This window comes from Vidua macroura, chromosome 8 (genome assembly GCF_024509145.1).
Source record: "Vidua macroura isolate BioBank_ID:100142 chromosome 8, ASM2450914v1, whole genome shotgun sequence".
NCBI classification, from domain to species: domain Eukaryota; kingdom Metazoa; phylum Chordata; class Aves; order Passeriformes; family Viduidae; genus Vidua; species Vidua macroura.
In genome coordinates, this window is record NC_071578.1 from 15,497,540 (window position 1) to 15,519,578 (window position 22,039).

At 37.8% G+C, this 22,039-nt stretch overlaps 1 protein-coding gene across 3 annotated transcripts in view; it reads left to right on the forward strand.

The window, feature by feature from the left end:
- The window catches only part of BLNK (B cell linker), an 85,269-nt gene that overhangs the window by 61,282 nt on the left and 1,948 nt on the right, over window positions 1-22,039 (forward strand). For all 3 annotated transcript variants that reach the window (XM_053984301.1, XM_053984303.1, XM_053984302.1), the window contains 19 exons: window positions 1,573-1,622; window positions 2,550-2,590; window positions 3,400-3,556; window positions 4,667-4,836; window positions 5,308-5,389; window positions 6,152-6,232; window positions 7,671-7,696; window positions 8,217-8,245; window positions 8,589-8,684; window positions 9,442-9,484; window positions 12,350-12,377; window positions 12,674-12,752; window positions 13,332-13,362; window positions 14,337-14,379; window positions 15,074-15,152; window positions 15,571-15,602; window positions 18,546-18,625; window positions 20,822-20,905; window positions 21,860-22,015. In XM_053984301.1, coding sequence (XP_053840276.1) covers window positions 1,573-1,622; window positions 2,550-2,590; window positions 3,400-3,556; window positions 4,667-4,836; window positions 5,308-5,389; window positions 6,152-6,232; window positions 7,671-7,696; window positions 8,217-8,245; window positions 8,589-8,684; window positions 9,442-9,484; window positions 12,350-12,377; window positions 12,674-12,752; window positions 13,332-13,362; window positions 14,337-14,379; window positions 15,074-15,152; window positions 15,571-15,602; window positions 18,546-18,625; window positions 20,822-20,905; window positions 21,860-22,015 — 1,387 coding nt within the window. The remainder of the gene's footprint in view (window positions 1-1,572; window positions 1,623-2,549; window positions 2,591-3,399; window positions 3,557-4,666; window positions 4,837-5,307; window positions 5,390-6,151; window positions 6,233-7,670; window positions 7,697-8,216; window positions 8,246-8,588; window positions 8,685-9,441; window positions 9,485-12,349; window positions 12,378-12,673; window positions 12,753-13,331; window positions 13,363-14,336; window positions 14,380-15,073; window positions 15,153-15,570; window positions 15,603-18,545; window positions 18,626-20,821; window positions 20,906-21,859; window positions 22,016-22,039) is intronic.

Genomic DNA, 22,039 nt, shown 5'->3' on the forward strand with positions numbered 1-22,039 from the left:
TATATTATGCTTCAGGAAGTTAAAACCCCTGAGGAGACAGCTATCCATCATTAGTGTTGTTAGCCATGAAAAAAAGCAGGCCAACATTGCAAAAATAATCTTCCTAGTTTGGTTTTTGTTTGGTTTGGGGGTTGGTCTTTTTTGAGTTTTTGCAATGCCCGCACCATTTATTCATTGATTCATGCATGAGGTGTTTTTGGTGACTATCTGAACAACAGAATTCTATTAATTCAACTCAGAAGTAGCCAAAGCATTTCTCAAAACAGGAAAATTTGTAAGTTGATGTGGTAGTGCCAGCATGCCACCACCCTGAGTAAAAGTATTATCTGAACAATGATTACCTAGGCAGCAAGCTCAGGACCTGAGTCCTGAGTGTCAAATTCTTGTGGTAAAGCAACATTTGTAAACACTATTGCTCAGAGGTCCCAAAAAAAACATTTTAAATTCTTTGGGGATGTGGGGTTTTTTTAAATTATTTGCTTATTTTTGCAAATGAATTTGTTAGGACCTGACTGAAGAATGAGTGAAGTCATCAGTTTAGTAGACAAAATTTCAGGTCCATGGTGAGATCTCATCAGTGCTACAACAAACCTGTCAGACGATGTTCAAAAGTCACTTTAAATAATAATCTTAATTTCATTAATTATCTTAATGTTTTATCTGGCTACTAAAAACAAAGGGTTGTTGGTTTTTCCCTCTGCAGAGGCATAAGTCTGGCCTGCGATGTCACACATGCACTGTTCATCTTGACTTTAAACCCAAATTCTTCTCTTTCATTACAGGGTAGTGAAATAATTCAACTGACTGTAATTCAATGTCTTCTTCAGACAGCTGCAATTTAGTAAGGAGGAGTATACATGAATAGACATATACATATGAATATATATACACATATACATATAAATATATATATGTGTGTGTGTGTGTTTGCACGTGTGTACTTCTGCTTGCTAGATATATATGTGCACATACTTATGAACCTACCTGTATTGCCAAAAAGATCCTTTTAGTATTTCTACAAATTATCTTTTGATTCACTTGGTATGTGATGCCATTGTAACAGTTACCAAAAAAAGGGACATAACATCATAAAATAATAAAAAGTAGAATCTTTCACTGAGAGACCTGGTATATAAAGTACATACAAAATTATATAGTTCTAAAAATACAAATGGAGAGTGCTACAACACTTTCTTATGCCATAGTCTTAATTAAGTCTCTGTGAACCTGAACAGATTTTCAGCTACTGATAGATCAACATTTATTTCTGCCCCCTATCTTACCTCTTTCTGGAAATGAAGAAGACGTGGTGTGAGCAAGGAAGCTGTCCTTTCAACATATGTTCTTAGTGAAAAAAATGTATTAAATTCTCAGATTCTATTTTATTATTTTATCAGTTTCTACTTTTTGAAAGCATTCTTCTACAGCTATTTGCTAAGCATCTGTGATGGTAATCTGTATTTCTTTAGCTGCAGGTATCTTTAGTTATCAGCTTTTTTATGTGTCTGGCTAATGCTCCTTTCTAGTAAATGATACTTATGAGATCATAAATGTAATAATTATAATTTACAGCCTTAAAAAAAAGCCACCGCCAAGTCTGCCACAAAGGGATTATGCTTCAGGTAAGGCTGTATTAATGTAAATTTAAAACTGCATTTCTGTGGTAATTTGTTATCTATATGCCTAACAGTATTTCAGTTACACAGTGCCTCGTAATTTATTTTTAATGAGAGAACAAGATACAATTATCAACAACTGTGAAGCTAGTTCACACTTCTGAAATGAAAGGCAAGAAAAAAATAAATTGTGCCAGCATGAAGAGTAGCAAGTAACCACTCTTTCAAAATCAGTCTTAATCAGAGTTCTGTATCTAGGCTGCTGAAAAAGTGGAGAAGGATTTGCATGCAGTCCCTCCCTACAGAAACTGTGGCAGTAAATATGGAAGAAATTGAATAAATGCATCATTACAGATCTAAAATCTTAATACTGTTAATGTAATGATGACATCATGAATTATCTTAACAGTAGACCTGTACTTGCTTATCATACAGCCCACAAACTAGTTCATGGCTATTTTTACAAGTTAACAGCCATCTTGTTAAGATAAGAATAGAAGAAAGCAGGACAGAGTTTGGAACTTATCAGGTAAGTGTTCCCTGTTTAATATAAACACTTAACCAACTTTAACCAGGGCCCAGAGGCCAGAAAGAGTTCTATTATCTAGAAATTGTGACCCCTACTTAAAAATGAAATGCATTAGCAGGACACTGTGGGTAAAGTGCATGCTCTGCTGTTCAGAGCATGCACAGTTTGTCATTTTCTAATGCTTTTCCCACAGTTATGAAATAATTTGTCAAAAATAAGCAAGAAGGCATTTAATTTACTATTCTGTCTAAACAGATGTGTTGCTCAGAACTGTTTGGAAATTTTGCTCACTCTTTTTTAACTTTTTTAACTGAATATGATAAGTATAGATTGAAAAATGAATCTAAGACAAACATTTATATTCACTATTACATCTCCTTAAATAACTCTAATGTTTGGTTTAGAACACGCAGACAATGAAGAGGAACAATGGTCAGATGATTTTGTAAGTACATATTTTGGGCAAGTAGGAGGTTGCTACAAGTTTGCACATGAAATAATAATAAAAGTTTCTTCTTAAATCATCTAGTTGTGGTTGAACTAAATACTATTGAAATGTTACGGGGTTTTTTACATCAGTTTAATTCACAAGTAGCCACTGATTTTTAGCAGCCTCAATTTTTTTACATTCAACTTAGAAGTACTTTCAGAAGCACAGTCAATGGTAGCCACAAACACTAAGGGTTTTGGATAAGTAAGCACATGGCATCAATTTGAGGGACTTCCTAAAATGAACAATAATTTAGAAATCAGTAAGAGATTTTATTTGGGGCAGGAAGGGTGGGAGGGGTGAGGAGAGGAAAGCCACTTCTTACTAAAAATGAAAGCTTCTGCTAAGATTTTAGAAAACATAGAATGAAGCAATTCATGGCTGTCAGCCATGTAAGTAATGGTGCAATTGTCAGCCTGAAGTGACCGGTTTCCTTCTTGAATACCCTTTTAACTGGAAAGGGAGAGGAAGTGACAACACACACCAAGATCCATCAAGCTGGATCTAGAAAGGAGCTGTCCTGGGAAAGGAAACAAGCTATTGGTCCATAATTTGAAGACTGAGCTCTTGAGGTGAAAGGACTCCTTGGAGACAGCAAGAAGACAGGGAGCTCCTGGGAGGAGGAGAAGGGGAGGAGGCAGGAGTGCCTCTTTGCAAGAGGAAGCACTAAAAGGGAATATGATGTGCCCATTCAAGGGTACATTGTTGTAATTTTGTGTTATAGATTGCTATGAGATGAGAAATGGGGAGTTCTGTCTTTCTAGGACAGTGATTATGAAAATCCAGATGACCACTCTGACTCTGAGATGTATGTGGTCCCCAGTGAAGAGAATCCTGATGACAGCTATGAGCCACCTCCAAGTGAGAAGGAGAAAAAGAAGATTCCCTCTGCATTCCCTGTTTCTAGGGGTGAATATGCAGGTAGTTATGGAATAGTTAACTATGTCACCTTGATAATTGCTTTTTGATCAGTACCAGAAGAGAAGAGGCCCCAAATGCACTAATCTGTCCTTTCTGCAAGATTTTGCTTTTAGTTCTCAGGTCTTAAGCATGCAGAGGTATGATTTTTTTTCTTTTAATTACTGCTGGTAGTGATGTTTATAATTTTAATATAATGTGTCCTAGAGACTTTGATAGACATCTACTAATGAGAAAATTCAGCCAAAGGTATGGGATATACTATTAACTTGCAGCTCCAAATTAATCCACATATATTGATGCAGCAATTGCTATTAAAGATGAGGCACATAAGACTAGCCAGGTCCCTTTTTAAATGTCTTTGTTTCTCCAATCATTATTCCCAAAGCAGTAAAAGAGTAGTCCAAATATTCACTCCTTCAAAATTGGTACTAAGGATGATAAATATCCTGAAAAACAGGACAGGATGGAGATTTTGTTTACATCAGTCCAGTATAAAGGGATTTTTTTTCTTTCTGATTTGATTCTTTTCAACCATGAATAGGTTGCATTGAAGTGAATGAAAGTTAGCTTCAGTTAGATGAAGACTTGAGACATAGAGAAAAGAAACATTGACATGATGCCTGCTTTCATTTTTGTATTATACCAGACTGTTACTGGCTGTAGAATATTCATTGTGTTAAAATACCACATATGTACTTACAGAAGTTTATCAGCCCTTCACCTGTGTGTTCTTTGAAAAGGGAAGGACTTGACACCCCAGAGAACCTGGCACAATTCATGTTCCAGTCCCACCCAGTGTCGTTTTTCTCATGTCTCATAGGCACTACACCACCCAACCACCACCTTTTCTCCAAGGAGTGAAACACTTGTTCATACAGCAGTCAGTGTCTAGGCACCCCCTGCACCTGATACAGAAGGCTAGGCTGCTGCCTGAGCAATGAAACAGGACCTGTTTACACACAGATCTCAACATCAGGTCCAGCTGTGCTCAGGTCTGCTGTTTGACCTGTGCTGCAGCCACAGCAAAGACTTTTGCACAAGCAGTAGGAGAAAGTGCAGAGACTAATGTGTAGTTTTTACTAAAATTGTTGTTTTCTACCAAATTAAAAGACAATCGCACCAGTCACCAGAAGCTGCCTCCCATCAACAAACCTCTCCCAAGTACACCCAGTCCTGCCATGTCCAGACCAAAGAAACCATGTGTGCCATCCATGCCATTGCCATCTCCTGCTGCAAAACCAAAAGTGCCACCAAAGCCTAAGGAGTGCAGTGACGATGAGGTAAAGTTTACAGATATATTTGTTATAACTGTGTAAATGTCACAGTACTGCCATGGTCTGGTCCCTTTCTTAGCCCTTGTAGTACAAATCATTTTGTACATCACTAATAGTGACCAGCAAGTACCATACTGATTCCTAGGGGATATCTGCCTGCTCTGAGTATCAAGGAGGCTCTTTAGACCATGGAATAGCTCCTGATCATCCATAACAAGCTGCAGGCAGTGGGGAGAGAGTAACCTCAAAGGCTGCTCCAGGACAAGAGGGAAGGGAGGGCTTCCACACACCAGTGGAATAATTCCATAAAGGGTTTGCAATCTTTGGGATTCCCTTCCACATAGGATGATAAATGGCTGAAATAGGAGTCACTGGGAAATGGCAACTATTGTAAACTGCTGCCAGGGCTCCAATCCAGACAGTTTGATGAAATGATGGAGGTTAAACTGAGAGATTTTTGTCCTGCATTTCTCATAGGATAACTACATTGTGCCAGTGGACAATGATGATGATAACTATATTGAACCCACAGAAGACAGCATGTCACTACCTACAAAATGTGAGTTTTAGTAATTTAAGCTTATAATTATGGCTTTATTAGGAATAATAGTGAAAAAAAATGGGTCAAATTAATGTCTGTTTCTAGGGTTCAAAGAGTGGAGATGCAGCTATTAAAGAGATTACAGACTGCAAAAAGGCAGTTGGCTCCTTTGGCTTATGGCAAGCCAAGGAAAATTATTTTTAACTTTATTGGAAGACATGTTTAATTTCTGCCTCTCAGCTATTTCAAAGTCCAGCCCTTGTACAACCAGGAGGCTTCTCATAACATATGACCTGCCTTCTCATCCAAGGGAGCAGTGGCATTAAAATTCTCTCTTTGCTGAAGTGCTTCAGGAGAAGAACAAGCATTTTTAGATATTTAGTAGATAAAGACAGACTTTGCTTTTATTTTTTTTTAATCTCACTTATATATATAAGTATATTTAGCTAGAGAATGAAACTACTACAGCCCAAAGGTGAAAAGTAAACAGAGAAGAGCATGTAGTTCTGCTCTCTGACATTACTGACAGAATCAAACCTCTTCAGAAAGGCTGAAATACTGAACAATACTTCTCTTTTAAAATGAGAGCTGCTTTCTGACTCATTTGATTTATTCAAGGTCACACAAAACGTTGTCATTTGGACCTACTTAACATTCATTCCTATTGTATAAATGTTACATTGTTAGTTTGTAAACAGATGTATATATATAAAATATATGTATATATATACAGACTCATGCACAAATATATATATGTACATGAATAAAATATGTTTTTAGCACCCGTGAACAGATTTATGAAGACAACAAAGCCAGCCCCCCCTATTTCTCCAAAGCCTTCTCTTACTTCTATTATGCAAGGTATGTGAAGTTTGCATTGCTGTTAGAATAAAATAATGTAAGACTGTGAAATATTAAATTATGCCTGATGTATTCACACCACTAACCCTATGACATACTAAAGTAAAACAAAAATATGTTCCCCTTTAGCTTTTCTATGTTGTAGCAGTTGCTTTGTGTAGTTTGAACAGTAAATCCATGTTACGCATGAATAAAACTAGAACAGGTTATTTGCCCCAAATTAATTTATATTTAGTCTTTTGCTCTAGTGGAGGAACACAAATGCATCAATACAGCAAAAGAATTATAGAACTCATTATGTCAGTAATCCCATTTCACCATAGGAATCAAGACCCGATACTTTAGACCATTAGATTTAGGCATATAGAAATTCTGTACAGGCTGATGCATTGCATGGTGTTTTAGAACACTGAGGTTCTATAAAGACCAGTATATTTGGAAAAAGAAACAAAAGCAGGAGTAAATAAGAGGAATCCTATTTGCTTTTGTAAATTCAGATATTCTTGTTTAATCTCTCTTTTCCAATTTAGAGTTGTTTTGCATCCTCACTCTCATTAATTGCTTGGATGTAACCTTTCCAGACATGACACAGTTCTTTAAAAAGCTTTGCATATTCATTAGCAATGTGTTTAGCTTTAAAGTCACAAACTGCAAATCATAAACTAACATTTGTTATTAATTACTTAAGATTTCATTAGTTATTTTCCAGACATTTTAAAATGCCCTTTTTCAATCTCAGCCTTCTGTAAATCAGTGTCGAGCAACAAGCAGCTCCTGACAGATGTTACTAAAGAATAAAACGTCTCCCCCTGGTGGGAGCTGGGGCACTGGAGTGCAGTAAAGCGATGAAACCTGACATGAAATTTACTGGAATAGGATTCTATTTGCACTGAAGAAACAGGGCATAGATAAAGATGCTGGTGTTTTTTTCTTTTAAGATCTATGAATTAAAGTATACTTGTGGGTCAGAACTCAGGGAGGGATGTTGGCCATGCAAATGAGCCAGCTTGTATTTATGACAGACCTGATTTCTTCCTCCCTGAGTCAAGGAAAGGCTAAATGTTACTACAGGTGTGATAACACATTTTTTCCAAACTGACCCAGGTTTGCACAACACAAGCATTCATCTTGCTTGCAGGGGGGAGGGAATGAGAAGAAAAGCAAAACAATAAAAAGGTTTTGTGATGGGAGGAAACTTGATTAATACAGTGAATGTACATCAGAATTCCTGTGACTTCACCTGAAGTTCCCACTAGAAGACAGGGGGTGTTGCTGCTCCAGGGTTTTGGTGGCAGATTCAAATTCTGAGCAGATTCCCCAAGTTATTTTTCCAGAGTCAGAAGTATGACTGATACAAATTCAGATCAGCTTTTATGGTAACATGCAGTCTGTTTTTGCTACACTAAAGAATGCTTTTTATTTCTTCCCTGTCCTGTAGAAGTCTACGAGGTTCCTGAAGAAGAGGTGAGGCCTTTCTACAGTGTGACTCCCATTGCCCTCAGGCAGGGCACAAATGTGATTGTGAGAAAAGATTATCAGTCTTTCAAAAAGGGAACATATCTCTTCCTGCACTTAAAGCTTTCTGACACTCCCTTTTCAGAAAAGCTGGCAAACCATTTCAAAAGAGTAAATGGGTAGGGGAAATTTCTCAGTCCTCTGTGATAGTGATCCAATCTGGGAAGCAGCAGCCTAAGGGAATGTTTTACAGAAGCAGAAGTGCGGCAGAAGAGCAGTGACAGTTCTGACACAGTAATTTTTTCCCCATTTGCTGGTACTGACATAACATATGGCCAAAGCAAATTTACTGATGTTGAGTTCTTGCCTCTCCCATCCTAATGTATATTACCAGACAGAGCTTTAGTAGAAATCTGTATCACAATACAAAAATAATATCTGGATGTGGTAACATAAATAGGATCATACAAATCTATTTTATGGAATTAAAAAGTGACCAAAAAACAATTCAGTGCATTTTCTCTTACAGGAGAAACCATCACCACCACCAGTAACCAGGTAACCCATTGCTGTGAATGTTTGTGCATTATTTAAAACTGTCAGAAAATATTTTTTCTCATCTAGATACTACATGTCTGGTAATTCTTTCTCTAGAAGAAATACAGTAACAGATGTAAGAAATACTTACAGTAAATATCTCTTCAGATTATCTACACAAATATTATCAACCATTTCTATGTTAATTTCAATAACCCAAATGTAATACATATTAAAAAGAAATACTCTTAAGGTTACTTATTAGAATTTTGAGGGGGTAGGGGAGTAGAAAGAGAGGCTTTGTTTGCATTCACTGTTGTTAAAAAATGTGATTTTCCTTTCTTAATTCATGTTTCATTACTAGGTTCACTAAGCCACTCATGTTCACGCCTGCTCAGAATATGGAGCACTCCCACATGCACAGTGTGACCAGAGAGTCACCTAAGCAGGATACTTCCAGGTAAGTTAAGAGCAGCTTAGATCAATAGGGAATATTAGCAGAGAAAAAATTTTCTTCTCTCTAATGTGTAGACTTCAGACAATAAACAATTGTCAGGACACTCAAATAGCTAGGGATGCCAGGACAAGGTGAGAACCAAAAGCTCTCATTGCTTTGTGAACTTCTGTGTTCAAGCCAGTTTGCCATATGGATAGGATTTTCTGAAATATCCCTTCAGGCATCCAGTACAGGGATAAAATATCTCTGCCAGCCAGTTTAAGATCCTATTAGCCACCCTTGCAAATTAGACATTTTTGCAGTAGTACAAGATTGCTTGTAAAGAAACTGAGCTCAGTAAATCCATGGTTTATATCCCAAGTCTCTGGAGGAAAAGGGAAAAATGATACTTGAGTATGCATCCTACTTCACTCCTGTGTCCCCAGAAGCAAAGAAAGCTGCATCATAACCCCTGCCTCCTCTCTAGGTCATTATTCTATGAAATATGTTGTGTGCCCCCAGAAGGAGGCATCCACAATATGTGTGTGAGGGTGTTTGGTGAGGTTCTGTGCAGTCACAGGGGACCCAAACTCTAGGACAGGAGCTGTTCTAGAGTAGTTCCACAACAAGGGCACAGCATCACCACAAGCACTGTAGCTGTGCAGAGCTGAAATCAAACCCATTTACTGCAGACCTCCTTCCCTCTAGATCTTAAAGAGCTGTCTGAGCCAATTAAATAAATAAATGCCATTCATCATCACTTACTATGTGTATTTTTCAGAAATATTTTGCCTCTCCCCAGAAGTCGTCTTCATCCAAAAACAGTGAGTAGTTAATGGGCCACTCTAAAAGAACATACTAAACTTAGCCCTATGTTTTATATATAAATAGATGAATTATCTATTTATTATCTGGATTAAATAACAGAAACAGATGACCAAATATCAGATTCATCTAATATTGTGATTGTTGCTATTAATCCTTTGGGCAAAAGAGCACTGGACATCTGTATTGATCCAAGAAAAAGTTCAAATATTTTTTGGGATATAAGGGATATGTGTCTCTGTCCAAAAAAATAATTTCTTGTACCAAAAAATACCAGTTGTTTTTCAGGAACCTTACTTTAAGTAGCAAAGGATGATTTTGCCCAATCTGAAGTACTTTTCCCTGAGCCTCATTCCTCTCAGATGGTGAATGATTAACGCTTTCTGAAAATGGAAACCTCCTAAAATGTCAGACTGGGTAGTCTGAGTAACCAGTATCACTAGAAAATGCAGTCCTTGAAGGACTAATTACAAGCCTTGGGTCCTAAGGCTGTGTTTCAGCCAGTCTTCTTCTCCCTCTGCTCTTATCCCATCTGTCCCTTCCACTGTGCTGGGTTTTTTAAGCAAACTATTTGGAAACTTGTCCAGCTGCAGAAATGAGCAAAAGCAAATAGTAAAAAATTCTTTTTCAGCCAGATTAGCTCCATAAATTGATCTACACTATAGCTCTACTCACAGCTGTGCCAGCTTAAGAGGGTCTGCATGAGGAGCCAACTATCCAGAACAGAGCAACGTGTCAACTGTGTCAGCGTCTGTGCCAAAAGCTGCATGCTCAGACCCTGTCCCAGCCCTGTGCTCTGAATTGTCCCTAGGAAATAATCAGTCTACCAATAACTATATAGAGAAATTAAGACTTAAAAGACTTAAAAATACTTAAAACCAGGAATTAGGGGTCATATAATAGGATTACATGTTATGGTAATAGTGCAGGTAGTATATGAGCACCTTATACTCTTCAGTCTTTAAATTTCTAGATGTATCGAGCAGTTCGTATGTACAACAGCATTTTAGTTTCCCTTCCATGTCATCACAAAGTTTTTCCCATTTAGATCTGTATCCTGTGGGATTCTGAACAAATCCTAAACAGTGCTAAATTTGTTATTTCTCTTTTATGAAATAGTTTGATTTCTCAGCTTTTCTTACCAATACAAGATAAGAAAAAAAAAAAATCTTACATCTCAAGGGAGCTTGTTGGACAGAAATTCCACTATCTGATCAGCACTAAGAATATTCCTGCTTCAGAACAGACTTGAGTGCCATCTTGCAGCTGTGACCTCTCCATTAATGCATTTTCAAAGCTTGCATTTGAGATGGGTATCATCCTAGCTTTGCAGAGAATAAAAAGAGATTATCCTTTAGCTAGAGCCACACACTGAGTGAGTTACACCTCCAAGATGAAGCTCCCAGACAAACACTCATCTGTAGCATGGTTGTATTCAGCTCCTGGGTGCTTGCAGCTCACCAGTTTGTCACAAGAGTCAGCCTAGGAAAGAGTTACCCAGTGCAGCCCAGATTTTGGGGTCTTTGCTTGTCTTGTAAGTGGCAGCCTTTACAATTTTAGATAAACACATAGTAATGAGCATGATGTTTGTCCAGTGCTCTGTTGTTCCTTTCCATCTCTGGCTACAGCACATTGACAAATCCCAAACAAAAACTGAAACATCTGTTAGCTGCTCCCATTCAGTCTGCTGTCAGCACTAACCAGCACTGATCATGTGCACAGAACTGTAACCCTTGTTCCTCTCAAAGGCCTGACCTGACTGGGTGAAAAATTTTGCCATGTCTCATTTCCCCAACTGCTGGGTGATGGATTACACCTCTCCAGACAGAGAATGGATGCATTTGTCACTAACATTAGTGAAAAGCCATTAACTGGGTAGATGAAGACAGACAAATTAATAACTGGTTCCTCTTTGAAAGATACTTATCAGATGGGAGACTTGATTCCCTAAAAGTCAAGAAATGGGAGCCAAAATTAAGCATCTCTCAGAGAAGCCGGGAAATTAGGTAGATTGCTTCAATTCTAGCATGGTGACAAGAGGGTCTACTCAGTTTCCTCCATTCAGTGGAAGATGTATTTTTAGTATATTCAAATCTGCTGCAAAATTTCTGTCTTCCAGGTCAGAAATTAAACATGAACCAAAAGGTCTCACTGCAAAACTAAGGCCAAAATTTCTCAATACTTAGTACAAGCCATCTCAAGATTATTAGAAAGTTCAAAATTTGATGGTTGCTTAAAATTTTTCAGACGACATCATGAAAGTATTCTGGATGTCTTCTGTACAAATATTTCTTTAAAAATTACTACAGATACCAAAACCATATTGATTATTCATGCAGTTCTCATTTAATAATCAAAGAATCATTCAGGCTGAGAAAGACCTCTAAGATCAAGTTCCAACTGTTAATCCAGCACCACCATGTTCACCACTAAACCATGTCCATAAGTGCCACATCCACGTGGCTTTTGAACACTTCCAAGGATGGTGATTCCACCACTTCCCTGGCAGCCCATTCCATGCCTGACTAGCCTTTCAGTGAAAAAAGTTTTTCTAATATCTAATCTAAACCTCTCCTGGTGCAGCATAACGCCATTTCCTCTTGTCCTGTCACTTGTTACCTGGGAGAAAAGACCGATACCCTCCTTTCAGGTACTTGTAGAGAGCAGTAAGGCCCCCCTGAGCCTCCTTTTCTCCAGGCTAAGCATGCCCAGCTCCCTCAGCCACTTGTGCTTCAGTCCCTTCACCAGCTTTGTTGCCCTTCTCTGCTGCATCGCCTCTGTGTCCTTCTGGTAGTGAAGGACTTAAAACTGAACACAGTAATTTAATTCCTTCATATCAAATCTAACCTATTTTTCTATTACAGGACCATGAAGCAAACAATAATGATGAAAGTAAGTATTCAGATGAAAATGCAGCAATATGAGAGGGACTAATATGCCACCAGTTAGCAGAATACAGCATGCAATGTAGTGTGTCAGTGTAAACTTTATCTGTACAGTCAGCAATAAGCAAGAAGTGTTACTGAACTGTTCTCTTGTATAATCACACTGAAAACATGTTAAGAAAAAATATTAAATAAATGAATATTTTTTACCTTTATTATATTAACACTAAAATGGCAATGAGGAAAATCTACTGTTCAGATACAGCTCACATTGCATACTAAATATATTGCTTACATCTCTAGGTCAGAGGTTCAATAACACACAAGAATCCAGATTTCCCACTGGAGCAGCTCCAGCTCCATCTCCGTTACCAAGGGGCCTGTGAGTAAAAAATGATAAAAGTACTTCTTTGGTGGGGATGGGCTTAATGGGTGTATTAGGAGCTAACTCCTATCCTTGCCTATAGCAATTTGAATTCAGGAATAATATTTATTCCTGTTTATGAAAGATATCCTGACTAGGTAAAGGCAAGCTGTTATTTTGTTATTTCTGGAGGAATACTGTTTGTATGCCAAGTGGCCTTGCCCTTCACTGCCTGCCACTGATGGCAGATGCTGGCTGCCTTGTCAGATTTAGTCCCATACTGCAGCACAGGCACACGCAAGCCTGGAGGTGCAGAAAGCTTTCTCTAAATTCTTCTGCCCCACCCAAGTCATGTTAAGTATTGGACACAGTTGTAGCTTCCTTGTGAAAGTACCTTTACTGAGTGCCCACATTGCATCTCATACCCTTATTCCTTTTTTATTCTTCTTTGTTTCTAACTGCTACAAGGATCCAATGAATCCCATCTTAGACATAAATACCCTGAGAACCAATGAAACTGATGCTTAGTTGCTAAATGAATCCATGTATCTGCTAAGTAACCATATTCTTTATTTTTTGTTTTCCTCCATACTTCAGCAAGAAAACTTCTAATGCAGTAACTTCACCAGTAAGTTGACTTCTAATTGCATACTCACTCAAAAAATTTATTAGATTTTTAATTTATTGTAAAACTTAATTTTATCATGGGTTTTGGTACAAGATAAATGCAAAAAAATGCTAGGGGAAAGAGTTATAAAGACAGGAAATATTTGGGTGCTTATTACATGAATGAAGATCAGTGATCTTTCTGCTCAAGCAGAAAAATATTTTGATCAAAGCAACATTTGAATTCAATGCCCTGGGATGTAACAATAAACACAGAGCATGAACTTAATAAATGAGAAATAAATGGGAACACACGAAATTCAGAAGTATTCCCAGAATGTACAGGGCTGCCTATGGGGAACATGAGTTCATTACAATTGATAGCTCAAGAAATATGCAGGATTTTACCAGAATTTGTCTGAGGTTTTTCAGTAATTTGAAAAATATCCCAAAACTTCTTGTGGCAGAAAGTAAGAGGACTGCTTGAAATTTTCAAAGAAATTAATCTGAAGAATGTTTCAAAACTGGCAGTTTATTATCATTGTTTCAAAATGAAAGCAAAAAAAAAATTAAAAGTGGAAGATTGGTTCCAGTTTTACTGTGAGCTAAACTGACAGTTTAACTTCCAGTAAACAGAAGAAAATGTGTTCAGATATTTGTGTGCATAGCTCAATGTGGGTGAAAATCCAATTTTCATTTTCAAGTATTTGGGATAGACTTTTCATTTTTGGGCCTGAGATAAGAATGAACCATCTACATTTGACTTTTTCTACATCTATTTATACCCACAAACTGGGATTCTTTCCAAATCTCCTTTGCAAAATCCCATACTTCAAGGTCATACAACTACAGACTCTTCACAGAATGGCTATGTCCCTGCCTCCTAATTCTTCCAGGATGTTGTCAATTCTAAACTGTTTCACAAAAAGTATAAATGATAAACATTTGCTATGCAAGTGCCAGTTAATACTTGTTTGTCCTTCTCTTTTACTGCAGAAACCGTGTTTACCTTCCAGAGAGACCTTAACTGCAAATGAAGGTAAATTATAGCCAGTACTGTGAAAAGTTGACATTTATCTGATTTTTTTTTTTTTTTTTTAACTAAAAAAATGAAACAAACAACACCACATTCAAGTTACTGGAGGTTTTTGAGGGGTGTTTGGTTTTAGCAGTTTCAAACTGGATCTGGGCAGCCTGAGTTGCAGTGAGTATCATTGTTCTCTAGAAGCAGTCACAGTAAAGCTGCTGAGGTTCCTGGCGGGGTAATGCAGCACAGTAATGGCCCAGCACCGTGCCCGTGTAGCCCTGGAAGTGGAGAAGGGGAAGGGAGGGACAGGCTCTGGACTCAGCCAGAACCACCTCTCACGGAGCCGGCTCCTGGCAAGAGGCAGTCCCTGGCACAGGCAGGGAATCCATCCCGTCCTGGCTCTGGCTGTGTCTGTGTGAGGCGGCTCCAGCAGGAGCTGCTGCCTCACTCCAGGCTGGCTGGCCCGGCCGGCCCCAGCGCCCTCCCCCGTGTCACAGAGTCCCACCGAGCCCTGCAGGCATCCCTAGCACAGACATTTGCCTAGAATTAGTTAACAAAAAAAGCAGCGCGATGGCAGGCTGCTATGTAAGAAAAAAACAAAATTCATTATAAAATAAAACCTCCTTCATCTACTGGGACTCCCTAATCTGGGATAAAATATTTCTGAAGAAATCTTGACTCTACTGTTTGTTTTCCCAAACTACAGAAAAACCTATGGCACCAGAACGACGGCGCAATTCCAACCAGGAACTTCCACTTCCCCCCCTTCCAAGTGGTGCCCAAAAGTAAGATCCCTTTCCATCCTCTTTGGTATATTGCAGTGCACCAGATGTGAGAGGCACAAAGGAGAGCACTCTTTCCACTGGAGCCTCCTTGTTGCTTTTTCAGAGCTGAGATTCCTGAAACCTCACAGTACCTCACAGTAGCAAAAAACTAAAACATGGCAAATTAATGCATATAACTATCACCAAAAAGCATGAGGGGATATAATCTGTAATAAGGTGATGGAGATTTAAAACATATGTTTAAATTCCTACTAGTGGGATATCGTTTTTTAAAAATACCTCTATCAGACTCATGTTTCTCGATGAACAAATGGGTGAGATGGAACACATTCTACCACTGCATATTTTCAATTTTCATATTATCAGGACTGGGTACATCCCCTCAGACCTTTCTGTAATCTCTCGACATTTATTTCAGGCCTCTGCTCCAAAAGCCCTCAATTCTGCCAAGTAAGTATAATTCAGTTTTTTAATTAAATGTGATTAACTTGTAATTTCAAATTAATCTTTGAATTTAAAATTATTTCAAAATACCTTGCATATTTATTCATTTGGAATTAATGTGTCTGTAATGCATACAAAGAGGAGGTCAAGTATCCAAGATCTTAGCTCAGTTAGTAAAATTAAGGTAGTATCTCAGGATTATTGATGGAAAATGGGTGCTTCATTTATATTTATGAATACTGGAAATCTCTAGCAAAGGCAATTTGGGTCATTTCCCATCATAATAAAGATTCCATCAACCTTCCTTGTCACAAAAGAATCCTAAATATGACATTTCTGGGCTGCTCCAGGCTTCTGTTGCCTAGAAGACAGACAGATTATTATTGCATTCAATTTATTCTTTTTCTACAGAAGGAAAAAATAAGGTACTTTTATAATAGCAATTCTAAAGCTCTTTTCTAAGTAGTACTTTCCAAGATGGACTTTGTTTCAGCTCGCAGCTAAAAATGAATTAGGTAATATGAATATAAACCCTCTTTGTACAGAAGTGTAAATTAGATTTAACATTTTTCTAGTTGCTTGTTAGCAGACACTTGTCTGACCTTCCAGTAAGCCCTTTACTGTACATATTCAGTCTGAACATATCTTTCACATTGTAAACAGATGGTGAGAATGGCACATAGAAATCTACATTTGGTGTAGCTTAAACTGACATGCTGTTATTAGTGTATCGCTTTCCTGGAAACATTTGCTTGATGCATATTGCAGTTATATCTCCTGTGCTAAGGAAGTTCACATTAATGCTCTTTACTGATGCACTTAAGTTTGTCTGCTCCCATCACACAACTGATGTGCTTCCACTTGAAGCATAAATTCTTACTACTCCTGGAACTGTAAGTATTCTTCAAGACCATCTGGTGCTGAATGGTGCTCTGATTAGTAAACTTTCTTTAGCATAATCTTATTCTGTGCCAGATCCAATTACAATTTTGTAATACATACCACTGGTCCCATAATCACTGATGTCCCTTGAGCATAACCTGCCATCTCTTCTTTGTCCCCATACAAGCCTAGAGCTAACTTCTATCTTCATAATTAAAAGTACTTATTTCCCTTATGGCACAGTGTCAAATGCTCCTCTGAAGTCCAGATTAAGTACACTGCCACATCCCCTCTTTGTAGAACTCTGTTATTCTATGAAAGAGCTGTAACATTTTATCTGCTTGGCTAAGATTCAGATTTTCTCTTGCTAGTTGTACCTTTACTTCCAAATCTTGATGTTATTTCCTTCAAGTTCTCTCTTAGGGCTTTGTGTTCTGTGGAATCAGACAAAAAGCCCTGTAGATGCTCAAGTCACTTTTTCCACTTTAGGTATAGCAATTATGTTTGGTATTCTTTAATCATTTGGTACCATCCTGACTTGAAAATTATGTAAAATAACTGTTACCACCCCTGAATTTCATGTTCCACTTTTTAAAATTTCATAGATAAAGATCTGGGCCCATCAGTTCAATTGTACTAAAGTTATTTAAACTCTGCTTCCAATTTGATTGTGGAAATTTCCATTTCTGTGCCAGAACTACTATTTGTTTAGTACCAGGATTATCTTTAAAATCAGTAAAATTCTTATTGTACACGGCCCCATCTCTCTTTACTTTTTTACACACAGCCAAGGCATCTTTCAGTCTTTATTTTAATATCCTTTTGTCAAGTCTAATTCACTAATCTGACTGACTTCTGACAGTTCTTGCTTTATTCATACAATCTACTTTCAGCTGTAGCTTTAACACCCAGTCACTCAAAATTTTACAGAAAAACCGAAATCCATAATATCGAATAGCCTTCTTCGGGTGATTATTTCATTGAGAGCTGGAACTGCTCCCTACAATGTCTCCCCTCCACTTGGGATGCAGCTTTCAGACAGTTGCATCTTTACTACAAAAGAAGTTCTAAATGTACTTCACACAATTGTCTTAGAGTGCTCCAGTCCAATTGCATTTTTTAGTTCTGGTCACTGTATGGTCTTCTCTATAACATTCTTATTGCTTTCTAAACCAGTATCTAAACCAGAATTTTATTAGTGAAGACTTAACAATGCAGTCTGCAGAGCACCATATCGAGAAAGGGTATTTGTTTTCCCTAATAAGTAAAGCACACAGGAAAAAAATCCTCCCATAATAACAAAATGAGTATCACTCAACTTTGTACAATGATCTCCAGTATATTGATTTGCATCCAGCTGTGTAAGTACCTATAGCAGACACCTACATTCTTGGGCCAAATTATTTTTTACCAGAAAGCAATAATCCATACTTCTTTCATCATATCATTACTATGCAATACTACTCAAACATTTCACTTCTGATTTCTTAAACTCTTACATCTGTATTTCAGCCCTTGTAACTATTTCCAACTATGCTTTCTTATTCCAATTAAGTGCCATAATGCTTTCTATTAATTCTGCTTCTCCATTTTGCTGCCTGGACTTCTTGCACATGTATTCAAACAATTCAGATAGTCTAAACTGGTGAAAAATTAGCCCTGAAATAAGTTCATTTTCCTGACTTGCTCACCTGTAAGACTGCTTCTCACACTGGACTGAGAATTACTTGCATCGAGTTCCTGCATTTTCTTATCTATTGCTACATTCATTCACTTTGGTGGTGGAAAAGGTTTTTTCCCGTACTCTGAGTTTAGTTCTGGCTAATAACCAAATTGTTATCCAAACTGGTTTTTCCTTCACAAGCAAGGCTACCCTTTGCACAGGCAAGTGTCCCAGAACTTATATAGGCCCCATGCATTTCCAGTAGAAAGCTTTCCTGACTGATATCAAAGGTCAAGTGTTTCCAGATCTTCCAAAGTCCTTGTAACAATTCAATTTCTTACATCATAACAAGCATACTTTGAAAACTTTTTTTTTGAATACATGTTGTTCTTTCTCTTTTCTAGAAGTGCCAGAAGCTGCAAACCGTTCTTTGGGTGCTTCCCCTCCCAGCAGCATTTCATCTATTTCAAGTTCTGCAGACCAGGTATAATATTAGCTAAATTCATATTACAGAAATCCCCTTATCCTTTATTTTAAAATAATATTTCCACCCCTATCCCCTTTCAATAGAAAATTACGCTCCTGGAGGCTTTCTATACCCCCTTTTGCAATGAGGCTTTTCTGTAGCACAATAAACTGAATGTTAGCTTTCATTAAAACATGCTCAGAACACATAGCATAGGAGAGGTTTAACAAACTGTAGAAAAATATGTAAATAGTATTATATTAAATCTTGGCACTCTACCAATCATAAAAAGCTTTAGTTTCATGTCTTCCTGACTCTCCAATTCATACTTTCAACATCATTGAAACGAGGAAATCTGTGGTGATGTACTTAAGTCTAGTCTTTGATATAGATTGCTATAAAGAGTTTTAAATCACCTCTTTTTTTTCTAACTTATAGCTGTACAAATTGTGTACAGGAGAAAAAAGGTGCAGTAGGCAAATACAATGATGCTGTGATGCCTCCCCTACGTGTTTTAGTCTCTCCCAAGTCTGGCTCCTTTCTGTTCCTTTAAACAGACCTCTTCACATTACAGTTAATGCTGTCAGTTTTATGGCCAATTCTTTTTTTTATGTTTTGTTGCAACATTAAGCTTTGAATGATCTAAGCAAATTCAAGGAATTTCATTTCAGTGCTATTCCCCTTACTCTCATTTTGGATGAAGGAAGACTACAAAATGCAAAAAGCTATTCTTATAAGCCTAGTAGTCACAAACAAGGTAAAAATAGTTCTGTTTAGTGTAAACCAAAGGCTCTATCATGCAGAGCCAGTAACAGTAAGTGTTCTCAAGTCTGACATGACAAAGATAATACAACAGTGAAGAACACAAAGGATTTGAAGTTCTGGAAAAAATTTAACTGTATGTAATAATAGATACTTATTATAAAAATTGCTTTCAAATAAGCAATCCAGAAGACTCAACATAAACAGCTTGTAGCAATTACATTTGCAGTTTTTATGTAACAGCCGTGGGCAGAAACAGAACTTAATAAAAGATGCATTTTGTTAAAAAAAAATTTAGCTGTTAGTGTTATTTTCCCAGCAACTATATACAGTGGTATCATTTGCTGTAGCATCCTGCACAATACAGGTGCTCACAGATGTCATTCATTCCCGTGACATTCACTCTTTGCTTGGTTCCCATCCAAACTTCAGCAGCAGCTCTCTGCTTCTACATTATAGGCCACAGATAGTGGTAGAAGAAAGCTCTGGGGGCCATTGATTCCTTCTTTTGTTGAACAAAGATTTGCTTGCTGGGCTCATTCTTTGTGTGGGCAAGTACCTTTCATATTTTCAGTTCCTCTCAGCCTTTCTTTTTCCAATAAATAGTGTGACTGAAGAAATACATGGAAAATTTCTGAAGGTAAAATTTAATGTTATGGCTTGAGCCAGTCTAAGAATTTAGTGCAATGCCCCCAAAATTAAGGCTCTGCTCTCTCCTCACTGTCAGCTCCCCTCCCAGCTTCTATGGTGTTCATTCCTGATCCTGCAGTGGGTTGAGCCAAGTCATTAAACTGACAGAAAATGGCAAAACAAAAAAGGAAAGTTTTCTTTTTGTTTTTTTCTGCAAGTTTAATAAAGTGAATTATCTCACCATGGGATCAGAAGAGCCAACAGAATGAGCACCAAGGAGAAACCAAGACATTCCCTTTCTGGCAGCAATAAGACAGCTAGACCAGCTGAGTTATAATGTGCAACCTTTAATCTGTTTTGTACAGAGGTGACAAAGCCTGTTTGAAAATTAATTTTATTATTAAACTTGTTACTGTAAAGCTGGAGCAAAACTTATCCGACAATCATGATTGTGTTCATAAATAACGTTATTCCTCAACATTCCTCGACATTTATTCCTCTTTAAATTCTACTGGAATAACTTCTGTCTTTAGAACGTTCCTACAGTTGAACCTGACTGCTTTCCTCAGGGCATCTCTCTTTTGTCATTTATCAGCCTTCTATCACAAATCTGTTACCACTGTTTTGACACTCCCAGTTTTTCTTTGTCCTACCTCTATTCAACTAAAACTGTACTCCTGGCAAAGATTTTTTTAAACTCTCTGTTTTCTGCATTTTAGTTCTTCATAACTGTCACTATTTAGCAGTAACTCATCTACAGGCCATATTCTTTATTATTATCATTATTATTTTACAGGTGAAACACTGTTCCTCTCTTTTTAGGATGCTGGTGTTCACAGTAAAGCATGGTATGCCGCTACCTGTGATAGGAAAATGGCAGAAGATGCATTGTACCGATCAAACAAGGTAGGTCACTTTTAAAGAATGTTTATTTTATGGGAAAAACTTCAAATTAAAAAAAAATTCAAAAGACAACCAGAAGTATTCAAAGAACATCAGTTGCTTTCTGAAGAGATCAGAACTACTGCACCATACAAGTACTGTCAAACCAGGAATAATTGTGGTGACATTAGTTAATGCTGGCTTTCATTGCAACACGAAGTTACATTAGTGCAACTCAAAGACCAAAGCACTGCAGAGAAAGCTATTAGAGACTGGAGAGCCGAGGAAGATCTCACAGCTCATGCACACCCCCTTAAAAGAAATGCAAAGCCCAGTGGCTTTTGAGCGGTCTCCACCACAGTCCAATGGCTCATGTGACAACAGCTATTTGGAAAGGCTGGTGAGTGTTGCATTTAGGTATTTGGAGAATTTGAATTCTCTCAACTATTCTTTGTACAAAATCTAGTGTCAGAGGAGGGAAGAGGAGCATGTAGAGTTGCATCCTCAGCATGACGTACCTTTCCACTCTTGCCTAAGTCCACAGAGAAGGATATAGGGGCAGAGCATGGGGGCTATCACCAGGTGAAGGCTACTGTGAGTTAGTGAGTACATGGTCAGGAGTGCAGGTGCTTGACTGTGGTGGGCTCCTTTTTACAGCTCTGGAGAAATGGTGTCTCCACCTCTCCCTGCTTTCTTCCCTACCTATTCCCTAACAATCTGTGAACCCCAACAGATGCCTGTTTATTTCTTCATTTTCTCTCTAATTGAGAAAGAGAACAGGCAGCAGCAAAGGTGATTCTGAAATTACACCTTTGCAAGCTGCTGTTAGCAGGAATACCTGCTACTTCTCATCTACTGCTATTATTTTTCTAATGGGAGAAAAGAGTTGAATGCTAATATAAATCAAAATATTAAGCCAAAACCAGACTAAGTTGTTGGAAAGAAATGAGCCAAATACGACTACTTTTCTCTCTTTAGGATGGATCTTTTCTAATAAGGAAGAGCTCTGGACAGGACTCACGGCAACCATATACGCTGGTTGTGTTTTACAACAGAAGAGTGTACAACATCCCTATACGATTTATTGAATCAACAAGGCAATATGCACTGGGCAGAGAAAAAAGTGGTGAAGAGGTAAGATGATGTGGGGGTATTTTT